Source organism: Myxocyprinus asiaticus, chromosome 32 (assembly GCF_019703515.2).
Source record: "Myxocyprinus asiaticus isolate MX2 ecotype Aquarium Trade chromosome 32, UBuf_Myxa_2, whole genome shotgun sequence".
Taxonomy (NCBI): domain Eukaryota; kingdom Metazoa; phylum Chordata; class Actinopteri; order Cypriniformes; family Catostomidae; genus Myxocyprinus; species Myxocyprinus asiaticus.
This window is the reverse complement of record NC_059375.1, coordinates 21690214-21706474: the sequence shown is the minus strand read 5'-3', so window position 1 is coordinate 21706474 and position 16261 is coordinate 21690214. Positions and strand designations below refer to the sequence as shown.

General features: G+C 37.5%; 1 protein-coding gene across 4 annotated transcripts in view; it reads left to right on the top strand.

Moving 5' to 3' along the window:
* LOC127423666 (myocardin-related transcription factor A-like) overlaps positions 1 to 16261 on the top strand; it is a 40016-nt gene that overhangs the window by 6521 nt on the left and 17234 nt on the right. For 3 of the 4 annotated variants that reach the window (XM_051668175.1, XM_051668176.1, XM_051668174.1), the window contains exon 3: positions 2284 to 2482. In XM_051668175.1, coding sequence (XP_051524135.1) covers positions 2359 to 2482 — 124 coding nt within the window. In that variant the 5' untranslated portion in view covers positions 2284 to 2358. Of the gene's footprint in view, positions 1 to 2283; positions 2483 to 5687; positions 5912 to 16261 lie in introns of those variants that run through there. The other variant, XM_051668177.1, reaches the window with a different exon arrangement.

Here is a 16261-nt window from a genome sequence, read left to right as displayed (position 1 = left end):
TTGCTGCAAGCCTCTTATAATTGACCAATTGGTGTGCGAGAAGGCGGGACTTACAAAGAGGGGTTAAAGCAATGCAAATATGCGCGCGCACACACAATGAATTATTAGACCAGATGCACATGCAACTAAAACCAAATCCCGGACATTTTCGCAAATTTAGAAATCCTGGCTGGATGCTTTTTTAAGGTCCTAAAAGAGGACATGTCCAGGAAAAAGAGGACGTATGGTCACCCTAATCATGATTCTAACTTCGGCAGTGATATTATCTGTTTGCTCTTGAACACTGATGATAAATTGTGTGTGGAGTAGTGTATAAATGGAGTGGATACATTTAATGTTAATTAACGTTACTTACCTCAAAGATTTGTCATCCTCCTCAACAAAATAATGTTAGACGGATCCAGGAATACTCCAGTGCATATATCTGCGAGTGTGTGTGAGCGCGTGAGTTTACAGCAGCGGGTGAGGAGCTGACTGGTGCGCGCGAGAGAGAGCGCAAAACACAGCCTTTTATTTTATGTTATTGTGAGACTGAGAAGTGCAAAAATATTTTAGATGAGAAGTGTAAAAAAATTTTCGGTTCATTATGAGACGGTGGCGGGGCAAATTAGACTGTGGCGGGCTGCCAGAGTCTAGTCAATTAATGGGAAACACTGCCAACTAAACGTACTGACAGAACGGTTTGCTCATCAAATGTGATCAACTTGTGTCCACACTCAACAGCGCCACCCAGCGCATTCTGTTATAACTGCCAGTTTTAATTCGTGTGTTCAGGATTTAACATGCATCTCACTGTATATATGGCCGGCAAAGCAAAACTTTGCGAAATTCTAATAGTATTTTTACGAATAATTATTGCAGAACGAATACTCGAGTATTCGACTATTCGTGCACATCCCTAGTTGAAACAAAACAGGCTCACATGACAGATGTGCATATTTAGCAATATTTATTACATGAACTTTTGAATGATCAACCATATATTTCCTTCCTATATTTCGTAACAAACATATTTTTGAATGGGTTGCTTGCACGCCAAATTAACCTACGAGGTGATAACTTTTGGCAATTTAACAATGGAAGAATAAAAACATAGCCTACCACAAATTGTGCTACTGGGTAATCCTAATAATTTTTTTTCAGATGAATCAACATTTTTATACATGGGCAGGGGTCAGTATGGTATGCAGCCGGTTGACAGCAAACCCGGAAACCCGCTCCAAAGGCACTAACATCTCGCCACACATCGCATTCCCATCTCCCGTACCATAAAAGTGAAATGCAGGGCTGTAAACATATGCTCTTAGTTGTCGAGGCTTGCAGATGTTTTTTTCATATGGTGCCGCATTGTAAGTCCTATTTTACAATGTGCATTTGAACTTCACGGACTAAATGGTCCCACAGCACACACTTCATATTTCCTTGTTCAGGCTGAAAGACTGGTTTATGTGTTAACAGGACCCACGTGTGTACATAACACATGCTGCATGTTAAACCCGTCAAATTACCTCTCTGTTGTTTCTTTAATTAACTTTTCGGTTAGTTTTTAACTATACATATATAAATGTAAATGTGCATATTAATGAAAATGATAAAATTCTCTCATTCTCCCTTGTGTTCATTTAGTAAAAAACTGTCAGAAACATGCCTTTATTATTTTTAAATAGATTTTTATTCAATGCCTTTAGAAAATTGAATCTACTTTGGATGAAATTATGGTTCCTCAGATTTTAAAAAAAAATCACTTTTGAGCCATTTCAGAGCAAATACATAATTATCGAGATATATAACGAATATCGTCAATAGACTGAAAAATATCAAGCTATAATTTTTGAAGCTATATTGCCCAGCCCTAGTGTACACCTAGGCCTATACATTGACAAAATTAAATTTTAGCAGATATACACATTTAAAACAAGGTATCTCAAACATAAAATTAAGGCCTGTCTTAAGGCCTGTGACAGGTTTGTGTGTAGTTGTTACTGGATTTTGGACATCACGCATGATCCTAATTGATCATTGTTTTTCTGATCGATCATTGCTGTCATTTCTGAGTACTTAAGCAGTCGTGCCCACCTTTAGTCAGCACAGGACAGAAAATTGCGCTTGTCAAGCTGTTTTATGGGGTCTTTAAGTACCATCAGAGAGGATGCCAGTAATACTCTCTGTTCTCACTCTGCATAGCATGACATTCTTTGTATCTTTGTTTTATGCCTGTCTGGGGTGTGTTCCAGTATCTAATGTATCTAATTCAGTCTTGTCTCTGTGATTAACCTATCACAGGTCTAACGGCTTCACCCACCTGTCACCCTGGCTGCGCAGGAGGCCAAGAGTGGGGAGGAGCTAAGCCCTGGCAGCATGGTGTCTGCTGTAGGGAACGGCTCTGTGCCCAGTCCTCAAAGTGAAGCAGTGACCAGTGAGATGCAGGAGCTTTCCCTGCAGTCTTTACCGAGTCTGCTGCCTCTGAAAGAGAGGAAGAATGGTAAGTTAACAGTTTATTAGCCAAAAAACCCATTGCATCTCAACCATGCAATTTTAAACTGTCCATTGCCCTTAAAAAAGTAATGTTGCGGTACAATGATGGTGTCAGATATATGTCTCAGTTTATTTACACATTTACATTTACCATTTATTCTAAAATGTGGAAAATGGTAATAATAAAAAATGACTAGGTGTGTCCAAATGTTTGACTGGAAGTATATAAGTGTATATATACAGTATATACACACACCTTGGTATTTGCATGGTATTGCAAGGTACTTCAAAGAATAACACCAAAGTACTTTTTGGACTTTTTTTGTTAGTGTGCCCTTTTTTCAACCCTCCTCTTTTCTGTGCCATTTTCAGTGCTGATTTACGAGTCAAAATTATTTTTATTTTTGCTAAATGTGGCAGTCTGTATTTCAGAGCAAATAAATTCTGAACAAGTCTGTGTCAAAAGCATCTTGCAGATCTCTCTGATTCATTATGTTAAGTAATGCCCAATTTTTTATTTTATTAACTGAATGAATACCCATGCCCTAAGGAAGTATGGTGTCCGGAAAGAGTTATTGGCCTACTTAAAAAATCAGAATGACCTTTTAGCTGATTCTTTGTGACACACAGTAGGACACTTCAAAGGCATGTCTGATACACAGCAGACACTCCGTTTGACTTCTAGGAAGCTTAGAGAAGTAAAGATTAAATACAGCTAGCAGGCATATAGATGCTGCAGCATGCTGTGACTTTACTCCAGATGGAAGAAAAAAAAAGGCTTTGCTGCTAAATTTTCATCCAGAAATATCTGGGGGATATTATATAATGTTTACTGTGAGATATCATGGCAAATGTAGGCGGTTGGCTGGTGGTTGGCCTTGTGTTTGGCTGGAGCTGTTTGTTTTTTTAACTCTGCCATTCCAGAATTGTAGGAATGCTAATAAAGAGTTAGCTAATAGCAAGAGTTAGCATAAAAGTCCCATCTGCCTGTAAACAGCACCTCAGAAGCTCATGGCCTCCAGACACCACTCCCTTCTTACACCATTCAGCCCCCCCAAGCTACAGTTCATTGAGGGTTAGGTGGGTAGTAACAGACATGTTAATGCAGAACCTTTCTCTCCTCTCCTGCAGAAGTGCTCTCAGTTAAGTTTTAGGAAATCAGTGCATATTTTCTAACTACTTTCACTGCAAAAAATCATCAGTATTTACCTTTTTTTTTGTTTTTTGTTTTTTGTAAAAATGTCTAAACATTCTTTAAACAAGATAAATTAAACTGATAAGCAGAACTTTGATATTAACACTTGTTTTCAGAAAATCTATCTTGACTGTAAATAAATCTTGTGATACTGGCAGATCCCATTTGTTTTTCAGTTGTTTATGCCTTAAACAATTGAAAAACATCTATTGGTGCACCAAGACAAAACACACTTTCAAGACACATTCTTTGAAATTAATATCTGGTCAGGTAAAATCAGCTAAATTGATCTTGTTTTAATTTTTTTTTTTTTTTTTTGACTGGAAAACTAGTCTAATATCCTCATTGAAAATACTGGTCCAGTTGCAAGAAACTCCTTAAAGCTGTAGAGTCTAATTTCTGCGACACTAACGTCACCAAATGGAATTGCAAAAATAAACATTGTTTTTAAACATATTTCCGAGCCATTGGTTGAACAAACAGATAGTCCCGCCCCAAACTCACACCACTGGTTTAACCATTGTTGCTGTGTCGGGCTGGATGGGTCGTTTAAAACAAATAGAGGAATGTTGGAAAGCACCAAAGAGCCACAATGTTACACTTTTTGGGGAAATCAACCTACGAATGGCTTACTTAAAGCTGTCTCTGCATATTAAGCTGGGATAGGAGACTTAGTTATAATTGTAAGGCTATTGTCACCAAGGGTTTTCATTTAGACAGGAAAAGCCATCTATCTGACATGTTAAGCGACCAGTCACAGTCGGGTTTGTCATTATGGGGTGTTTAGGGGCGGCAGACATGGGGAAAAAAGAATATGGTAATAATAATGGCGCGACAGTCTCCGCGAGTGATTGCACTGAAAACACACAGGAGAATAGCTCAATATAGAGAATTTCACTGACATAAGTATAAAAAGCAGAAAATGCAGCTCTGCTCGTGGATATCCTCTTCACTATCTATTATTTGCTTCAAACAAAACTCTGAATATCTTCAAAGATTTGATGTCATTAACCTGGTAAACTTGAGCAAATTCTGTGATTATTTCATCCCCAAAAGCGCTCACTGTATCAATGCAGAACCTTTTGAACGCAACTTGGCTTCCAGGCAGACTGATGAAACATCCTGTGTGCGTCTACTCGCGGAAGTTCCATTGAACCAGCAAATCAGATTTGCACCGAGATGATCGAGAAAGCGTTTTTCAGTGTTGTGTGCTATATGCATTACAAGGTTAGAGAACGGACTGTGGGCAATCCGTGGCGTGTTGTTTGAGGCTGAGACTAGGGTTTTCTTAACTTAAGGGGTTACTTTCAACAGACAGATGATTTTTGCAGTGTTCTGACAGTATTTTTCTGTTACAACCTTGTGCACTTGTAATACATTGATTGCAGAACTGTAATTAAATATTTAAACATGTGTTTGCCATTAGCAAGCCACATATAGCTGGATAGTAAATAAAAGCATAACTGCTGTCAGTCTGAGGACAGTTTCTCTACTTTTTAGTCTTGGAATTTCAAGCAACAGTTCACATAACAATGTGCAAACAGAGTAAATGTTAATCGCTAAGAGCTGTTTGAAGTACAAGAGTTTTGGGGAGGGAATGGAGGCCAGAGGGGGAACAGTGTAGGACAGTCTTCCTGAAGACATGATTGCATAACTTTGTGTGTAGAGCAGAAATCCTGCCTCTCAGAAAGCAGGCACTGAAGAGAATGACAGTGCAGGGTTTTGGTTGGGCCAAAGGTTATCTGAAATGTGTTTGGGCTTTGGTGTTGGCCGGTAGTCTGCAGACATTTACTTCTGTAGTAAACGAATGACCTCAAGTCAGGACACAAAGTTCCTGATTTCTCCTCCCCTCTCCTCTGGAATGAAAAAAATAAATGCTTCAAGGAGCGGAAAAACGAGGAGTTGCTTAATACAGCTGAAAGCGGAGCCTTAGAGCAGCACTTAACCAGTAATAAGGAAGAAACTGGCTCACGTAGAGACAAACACTTGTACTATCACACCCACTTCTTTATGGTGTGCACACACACGCCAACGCTGAAGAGACTAAGTTCAGTCAGAGCACGGGAAGGTGAGGGGCATACAGACACACCCTGCAGTTTTTGGAATTGTCTTACAGACCAGTCAAACTTCATGCACAGGACTGTCTAAATGTTGTCCGATTTGGAAATGGATTAGTAAAGTGTGGAGGTCGTGACTGTACACGTATCCTTCTGCAGTGGAAGGATATGGCTATTCATCCAGGTACAGTACTGAATGTTTTTTTTTTTTTTTAAGAGTTTGAAAATTGTTGTTGTGAATGAAGTCAGGCCACAAGTGGACGTGAGTGGAAGGTGTGGTAACTGTGGTTGTGGTTTAACAACTTTTTGTTTCAGTAGCTAAGCCTGATTTTTATGAAGTCTTGTACTGGATGTATTGGAGCTTGAGCTGAGGTCTCACTAGACCAACATTTACTTTCTCATTGAGCAAAAGCAGTGCATGTTTGCCAGTAACAGGTTTTGACCAATTGAAGCTGTGAAACAATGTTGTGGATATGGGGAAATCACAGCGGGCTAAGGTTTCCCATATGGAAATGCTGGAATAATCATACAGATGTTAACTGGTCAGGAATGCATCTGTACAATTAATGTACGTTTAAATGAACTTTTGGTCTCTATTTTTTCAAGATGCTCTGTTGTGCATTGAACTTGCGAACAGCTGATATACATTACCTAAAGATCTGCTAAAAATACATTAATTCTAATGTGACACACCCCCTTAAGGCTTCAGAGAGCCAAAGCACACCTCCTTTGACTGATTGGTTTTAGATTCTTTTCCATTGCTGCCTGACTTTTAAGTGAAATTCTCCAGAATAATGCTACACCATAGAAACGGATATGTGTGGAGAGCCCACCTTGGAATTGCTCCAGCTGGAAGGGGCGGGGTGTGTAAATGATGGATAGGTGTTCTCCGTCTTTCTGTTGTTAAAACAGCTGTCTTCTTCCATGGATTCAGGCACTGAAGTTCAGAACAGATGCCTTTTGGGGACAGAAAGTCTATGTCAACCAGACACGGAAACATTCAGTTACAGTCCCATGTTTGATACTGTACTGTAAATCAGACCTTGGACAAAGAGGTTTAGACAGATGTCTGGGCAAAATTCTGTGTAAAGAGGGATTGATTATCTGTGAGGGCCCCCTCCTCCAGATGGAGGTGCCTTGAAGAATCTTAGATCTTACAATGCTCCACATTAATTAATTAACAATTAACTCTTAATTTTCAGGTTTTAGCATATGTGCTCTCATGTGGACTATTTGATAGAGATATCTCCACCGGTAGTCTCTGTACAAGTCACCATAAGATTCTAACATTGATTTTTAAATGCAACCAATGGGTAGTTGAAGTTCTCAGGTCATCATCAGTCCCACTGCAATTAGGGAACAAACTTTACAATGTATTAAATGTCTTTGCAATATTTAACAAAATATCAAACCAAATGGCACTATAGCATAAATCCTTTCCAGACAAAACAGTTTACAAATAAATGTTGTAAGTTTCAAATCATAAAATAAAAGATATATAGTTCAAAAGGAAGACAAAAGTATTTGGATTAATGAAACATGTCCCTAGTTAATGTAATGAAATACACCTGTGGTTACTTTGGTTGGGCTTACTTCATACATCCACTAAAAATAACCTTGAGACCAATTATTTAAAAATAATTAACAAATAGCAAAGAAAAATGTAATTAGTTCTGAGAAATGGTCTTGCATCAAGTGCTTGCAGATTCCATTTGGTTTGATTTTGTACAGAATTTAATGCAATGACATTCAGACATTTTTAGGTGTGACAAAAGTCTCCAGATACATTTTTGGGCCACTACTCCTTGAAGGTTTAGACAGTTAGTAATACCTGTAATTATGCATGATTTACATGTCAAAGTGCATTTTGCATTATTATTGTTATACAGTATAACTAGAGCATGAGGTCATTACTCAGACCTAAATGTGCTAGTCTATATTATAATTGTTAGCCTCTGCAGGGGTGCTGGTTGGTTTTCTATGTTATGTAACATTTAGGGATGTGTGCCAAGTTCTACTCCAGCATGCTTACACAGGCCCAGAACATAACAGGATAGAGGGAGGGAGCAAAAGAGGAAAGAGATCCATAGCTCTGCATTAACTAGACAAGACCCACAGCTGGGCTTAATCCATCAGTAGTTTATTAAGGCATCTTCCCCCTCACATACTAATAAGTCAGGCAAATCATAAGACTGGAAAAAAAATACACCATGCTTATTGTGATGACAGTGATAGCATGGCAAATTAGTCTAACCTGACAACAGGATGAATACGAATTCTAGGAAAAGGGAAGGTTCCTAGAATTGTCGGGCTTTGTTGTCGAGAAAGAAGTATGCACTTACAGGCATGCACTGACAAAACCTCCAGTAATAAAGCACCCTTTATAAGATTATATCAGTGCAGCTTTGATTTATTTGATTTGTTCTAGTACTGTATGCCAGAACCAATAATGCACTCATATCCCTGAGCTATGAAAAGTGCTTTGTCAGCTAGACATCCTTTCAGCCCCTCTTTGCCGTTTGGGGCTTTGTCTTTTGTGTTTGCTTACTACAGTGCACCATATATTGGTGTTTCTTGAACATCTTTTAAAATGATCTACTAACTATGACCAACAGTGTATGTACTTGGAGATTTATGTAATTTTTATTTAGAAAATTATCACCACAGTATCTTTTTCACCACATGTCAAATTCTGTATTGTAGAATTCTGTGGTGGAAATGACATTTTTGTACATTTTTTTAAATAAAATGGCCAACACCTTTGTATCAATAAGGAAAATTTCATAGCTAACATTTTAAATATCCTAAATGCACTCAATTAAATAATGTTTTCACACTTTGTTTTTGCATAATTCTAGCAAAATTACAGCTTGATAGAAATTAAGCCCAGTAAAAATATTCTGCTCACAAGTGGTATTTTGCTTGATTTTTCTTTGTTTTCTTCAAACATCACTTGTCTAATATTTCATCTCAAGCATGCTCTTCACTGACACTTTTTTCTACTTAATTAACAAGTACACTAACTTTTGAAAAAAGTTCTTAGGGGCAAAACTTTGATACTCTGGGTCAGTCGTCATTTTTTAAAAGTAAATGTTGAAATATTTTATGTTTATTTTACTGTTTGTTTGAATAATCATACTTTTAAACATGTAATATATATATATAATGGATTTTCATAGTTCAATATTGAAAGTCTGGGTTTGGGGAAAAGGCAAAAACAATCAAATAAATTAATAAAAGGCATTTGAAAAGTACCTAAACATAAATGATAAAGGCATGGTAAAAAGTTTCCTTGTCGGTTTTAATGTGACCTTTATATAATAGAAAGAATTAAAAGCTGAAATATGTTAGTTGTAATATAAATGAACAGCTGGGACATGAAAGGGAAGAAACATACATATACATGTGAATATACTGTATATAGGCAGATGGATCTTACGAACATGTTTCATTTAGTTTTATTGTTTTAATTATTACATTTTTTTTTTTTTACTTCTGAACTATATAAACACAGAAACATGACGGAACCACTCCTATCCACTGCTTTGCTTTGTCTGTCCTTTCAATTCCAGCTCTATGGCTAAATTGATATCATCCAGTGACTCATTCACGTACCAACGGTTGTTAACTGTTAGTTGAATTTTTTACTAAATCATTACATACAAGAGAATGCCTTTCAACGCTAAATTATTACCCAGCTAAACCCTGTGTTTACATTTTCCTCATTCCATCTCTAAAGCTAACATTTTAGGAATTTAGTAGATATTTGCACTTAGTTCTCTTTAAATCCTGTGGAAGCAGTGAAGTCGCATTCCACTTTTGTTTAAACAAAGGGACAGAGATTTTGAAAAGGACACTTTATCAGTGTTAACCAAACGAGAGGTAAAAGTTATAGAAGATAATGATCAGTGTGACATAAAGAATGTGTATTGTTTCAAGGTGTCTACCTAAATGTTGTCTGTAATGTCTTTACAGATGAAGAAAATATGTTAAGCTCTGGAGTGGTGGAACATTGTACACACAAAATGCTGTTTGTTTTGCTATAATAACAGGATGCAACCATGTGTAGAAATACAGAATAAAACTCCCAAGAGTCATGGTTAATGGTGATGCTAGAAAGTAGGGCAGGAGGTAGAGAGGTTCGGATGAAATTAGTTCAGATGGAAGTTATGTAACATGCTCGCAAAAACAGGAGAGCTTAGTCCTGAACCGCTTTTTCACTTGTTTCTCTCTCTTCTTCCATAACCTCATTTGTTGAGCTCAATCTAACTTCCCTTTTGCACTTTGGCAGCTTATATTACTAGAGTCAGACAGCTTGCCTGATCTTCCATGTACTCTTTTTCTCATTCCTTCTGTTTTTCACTCTTGTAAACACTTGTTAGCGAGGCCTAATTTGGATCAAATTGAGGAGACTTGCTGTATAATCCTGTTTTTGTTTGACTCTTATGTGCTCAGCATAGGAGTTTGATGACTTTATGCCACAGGGGCCCCTTACGTCAGTGTAGAAATGAAGACTGCATAAATATTGATCCTCTAGGACCTGTTTTCTGGCTAGAGCTGAAGATTAAGCAATGGTGACTAATGTGGTTGTTTTCAAGTAAGTGATTGAAAGCAGAGAGGAAAAAATGTGGTACAAACTTCTAGTTGTAAAAACACCTTGGTGTGCTAAATTTCTTAGTATATAGAAATTTCCAAAGGAACAACTGTGGAAAGAGGAAGGTAAAAACTGATTTTGGGATATTATATTGAGCAAAGGCTTTCTTTGTCATCAGCCCATAGAATAGAACAGGGTGAATGTAATAGAAAATGAACCTCTCAATTTTGTGACTGTGAAAATGTTTTGATTATTTAAAAATCTCAATTAGGTCTGTCAATTGAACATGTTAATTTAGTACAATTGACATGTTACAGTAACTTCAAAGGAAAACAGGGCCTATTAAACACTTCGCAATCAGTAAACACAATATCTCCTGACTAAATATTTGATTCATTAAAGCATGGCAACCAATATAAGCTTTAATAATCCTACCAGAAAACATGTTTTTGAACCACTTTTTGTAAAGTCTATTGAATGCTTTACTCATCTGCCACAACAATAAAATGTATATAAACAACCTTCATTGGGGGGCTGTTCTCAGCAGATATTGATATATGTGATTAATTGCAGTTATTTCCATTAATAAATCAGTGTATTGCATAATAAACTTGATTATATTTTTTTTAATGGATAACAGACCTAATTTTAATACAATTAGTGATTATGAATGGAGCTCATGTGAAAAATGACAATTTAATCTCAAAATATTAGAGCTGTCAAAGTTAACACACTTTGTGTTAACTTTGTGTAATTTTAATACACAAAATTAATTGCGATTGAACATTTTAATCGACTGACAGCACTACAAAATATTAAAACCTATAAATGCCCATTTTATAAATACAAAAACGAATACGGCTGCCACAAGTAATGTCACCATGATGTCAGTCCGTTGCCACACCCAGGTTAATCTGAGCATTTCCAATAATCATCAACCAGTAATGACTCTCACATTCATAACAGATTGTTTGCATTGCTTCTGATAAAAAACTAAATGACATTACTCATTTAGCTCTGTCTATAGGTGTCTAATAAACTTTGACTTCATTTTCTTCGTGTTTTGATTGATCAAGGTGGTGTTTTGTAATTTGTGAAGTGTTATGGGCTTAGCAAAGGCTGCACTTGGCTTCCTCTGTGGTCAGTCTACACTTCACAGTGCTGAGCGCTTATGGTCAATGAACTTCCTCTGCTGTGAATTCTCACTGAGTTATGATTAAAACAGTGAGCTCGTGGGCTAAAAACAGATCATGGTAATGTTTTTGTCTCTATGGAGTTTGTACATGAACTGAAATGCCTTGTGTATTTATGCACAGACATCTTCATTTCCCTAAAGTTAAGAAAGTTTCTTTGATAGTGTTTATCTTTAGCTTTTGTATTTGCGTATTGAAATTGAGAAGTACATTGACCAAAAAATGCATTCACTAAGTGCAGAGTGTTTTGGACTTTATAAACAGGGTTAGTTAATCCAAAAATGACAATTATTTCTTCATTTACTCACACTCATGTTCTTCCAAACCTGTATGACTACCTTTCTTTTGTGGAACACAAAAGGTGATGTTAGGCAGAATGTTAGGGACCGACTTTTTCACTTTTATTGTATGCATAAAAGATCCAGTGATGGTGACCGAGGCTACTATTCTACAATTTTATTTTGTGTTCCACTGAAGAAAAGTGAGTCTTATGTGTTTGGAACAACATGAGGGTGAGTAAATGATGACAGATATTTCCATATTTACAATTGCCATTATTTAGATTGTGTGTTGTTTTTTGCGATATTGTTTTTGTGTGGGTTTGTAAGACAGAAAATGTGTGTGTGTTTGTCATGTTTGCAAGCGCCTTTGCAGAGGGATAGCAGTGAGTAACCCAATCCAGTGCTTGCACAGGTGATACTGAGCTCAATATAGAGCCTTTTGGCCAGCTGGTCTTACTATTTAAAACTGAGAGAGGACCCAGGCCTGGGAATGGCAGGGGGAGGGAGGGGATCGCCAACAATCTGAAGGAACAGAGAATTGTTGGTGTATGTGTGCTTGTCAAGACCTGACAAGCAAACTCCTGTACTTTATATCCCAGTAAGAAAGAAAAGGTCAAAGGAAACCTTAATTCTTTCTGTGACCCCTTTTCTTCCAATTTCTCTACTCATGACTGCCAAGATCCCTGTATGACACAATTTCAGAGAGCAACGTGAGAGTATGTTGGCCGTTAACATATCCAATTAGAGGGTGCACTCGAAAAATAAAAACGATCAATGAACTTGATTACATTGAGGAAAAAATTATCCATGCAATTAACAAAAAAATTATTCATTTGGATATAGTCTTGTTATCATGTCTACTAGATAAAATTGTGTCAGGGGGCTGGGTATCAATACAGATTTCCTGATTCAGTTCCAATTTACAAGCTTTCGATTTGATTCCGATTTTGATTTGATCTGATTCCGATACATTTAGCAATATGATGATTCTCAGAACCAAATTTAATACCACAAAAATATACGAACTAATTTGTAATTAAGTAATTATTCAGAACAAGTAAACAAATTACATGCAATAGAACAAATAATAACAACAAAACAAAGCAATTAAAAGCAATTAATAAATGCAATGTAGTAATGAAATGTAACATAAAACTACTTAAATTACTGATATTCACTGTATATAATACATTAATACTTTTTAAAGCTACTAAAGTTATCCAGCCAACAGCAGTGAGTGGTTTTCTTGTTATTGTTGTTTGTTTAATAGTAAGGACATACTAGGCAGTGGCAGGTCTAATAGTCTGCATTTACACCTCAAGTCCTATATTTTGATAGAAATCTTCTTTTTGTCTGGCTTTTTACATTCACTTTAGACGTAACTGACTGTATTTACATTAATACCTCACAAAGATGGGCAATTTCACAGAGTTTTGAAATGTTTTTTACTCTTTGGGCACGTAACCGCATTACCGCAACTCTGCAATAAAACATGTACACATAATCTGCTTGTCAGTCTGTCAAACAGCATGGATACCAAAATGAGGAAATAAAAAGTGATCTTTAAGATTCTTTTTATTTGTGTAGTTTCTCTATCTCTTTCATTTTGACTTGTTAAGGAGATCAACCGGTTGCGATTGACTGGTCAATTGCGATCAACGGAAAGAGGAAAGATCAAGGAAAGATCTTGTGATTTTAAGAATCGATATCGGGATCATTTAAATGAAGATCGTAAATAATACGATTTTTTTTTTTTTTTTTTTTCCTCGCCCTCATTCCATCTAATTGCAAAAATTCAGTCCTTACTAACCAAAAAACTGCACTTCCACCCAGCTCTCCTATGCACATTCAAAAGAGAAGCTTTTTCATGCATGCGGCCGTTTGACGCATGCGTGTTTGCATTTTTTCTTGAAAACTTCTGGTTGTGTCAGACGTGCATCAAGTCCCACGTGAACATGCATGCGTGCATGCGTCAAACGCAAGTACATGTGAACAAAGCTTTTTTTTTTGAGTGTTGTTGGTTCTTCGATTTTATATTTATTTGTTTTGTCTCTTGAAAAGATGCATTTGAGGAAACGGAGCTAAAATCTCATGGCCTGTGAACGTTTTATAAAACCATTGTTGTGTTTTCTGTATTCTGTATGAGTGGCTGGGTCAGGTTTTGAACCAGTGAAATGTAGATGAGGGGGTGAATGGGGGTCTGTCCAGATTGTAGAGTGTAAACGAGAGACAACAGCTGAGCTGAAGTGAGCAGTCATTGGCACTAAGTGGACCCTCCTCTATGTCTGAGAGCGAGAGGCGTGCTGCTCTCTGTCAGTGTGTTCTGAGTGCAGAGCAGGCTCTGCCATCCTTACATTTATGCATTTGCTTTACTGTCTTCCATTGTGTGACAATATCATGCAGCAGCGGAGCCACTATATCCATGCATGAGAACGAAAGAGGACAAAACAGAGGATCAGACCTTTAGATGAGGAAGAAACCAAGTGGAAGCCGTCTGTTCTTCATTTCTGTGATTTGAAACGCTGTAATTATAGCAATGTTGTTTTGGACAATTACTTCTGTTACAGAAGTCTTGCATCTGTAATTCTCACAATTTTCAACCACAGATGGAATATCAGTTTTGACTTGGTGCTTTTGATTGAGACATACACAGACACTTTTCAACACTGGATTCAAACATGCTGGACACAAACCATTGCCTTCAAATTGACACTTCCTCTTTTGAGGATCAGCCAATCAGAAATGGTCAAGATAAGCAGGTTGTGCTGCTGGACTGTGACAGACATGCATATCATAGCCTTAAAGAAGGTGGGCCTTGATGTTATTATACTTGCTAGAGTGTAGATAAGGGTATGGAATTACAAAGACATCCCAACTACTACAATGTTATCGATTTCAGTTAAGATCTCATTTAGAACATTTTGAACTTGTCAGATCTTAACTTTTTTTGTAATACGGCCCCAGGTGTGTTTAAAAATAAAATTGGATTCTCATCGAATTTAGCTACATTGGATTTTATCTCAAGTCTTAGCATGTCAGACCTGATAATTCTAGTGTCAGTGGTAAGATCACCCCTCTGCTGCTACAGAGCCAAGATCGAGCACTGGTTGACCTGTAATCTGTGCCAGGCCTGGGAGCTTTGGGGACAGGCAGCAAGAGGCATGTTTAATTAAGACTCCAGACACACAGGCTCTCGGATTAACCCAGTTGTTCACATTGACTTGGGGACACTTGATTTGTTTTGATCTTTCATTTTGTTTAAAAAAGACATCAGTGCCACACTCTCCAGGTCTCCCACTGAATTTTCTTGGCTCTTGTTACAGGCTGAAAGAAGAAGGAGAGAGTGTTGGCTTTAAAAGTGTCTGATTGATTTACAAAATCAGGCCAGGTTCTCAGAGAGGTGCGAGAGGGCTTGTGTTTCTTCTTCCTTGGGGACAAAAATAGTGCAGAGCAGCGCTGAGGAGTGGGTGGTCAAAAACAGCTGTTAAAATGAAGTGGGAATGGGAAGAATTTACTAAGAAATAGTGGAACTGAATTGAGTACTCAATTTACAAGTGAGAACAGGATTGGATGTTTGGTGATTTTATGGGAACTAGCGACAACGGGGGCAAAGTAGAAGGTTCACATCCTAAGATCTGATCTCCAAGCAACGTCAGCCATTGTATATGTTAGGGATGTCAGAAATACAGTTCTTTGGTACCAGGTTGATATTAAATTTAAAAATATGATACAGGTCTTTCTGCAGTATCAGTAGTACCGATTCCGTATCTGAGTGCTTTCTGACTGCTTTGGAATGCTAATGCATATTTGAGCGCAATGTTAGCGATTACTACGAACAAGGGTAGGAAAATCAGGATTGTGTCGAAGTAATAGGCCTGCCACTATCTACACTCACTGCACTTTATTAGGAACACCCGTACACCTACTTATTATCAGTCAGTTGTGTGGCAGTAGTGCAAAGCATAAAATCATCCAGATATGGGTCAGGACCTTCAATTAATGTTCACATCAACCATCAGAATGGGGACAAAATGGGATCTCAGTGATTTCGATCATGGCATGATTGTTGGTGCCAGACGGGCTGGTTTGAATATTTCTGTAACAGCTGATCTCCTGGGATTTTCACACACAACAGTCTCTAGAGTTTACTCAGAATGGTGCTAAAAACAAAAAACATCCAGTGAGCGGCAGTTCAGCGGATGGAAACGCCTTGTTGATGAGCAGATAGGCTACAACAGCAGAAGACCATGTCGGGCACTTTATTAGGATCACAGTGTTCCTTATAAAGTGCTCAGTGAGTGGTAGATGTCATTAATATTAAACTAACAACAATATTGACAAGAAAAAGAGAAAACCATTTCTCTTAACTTATTTCTTTATTCTATTAGGCTGGGTGCACATGGTGCGAGTTCTGACACTTTGGAGGTCGTGAGCCCCTGCACCCATTACGAGTTAGTTTACCTGCT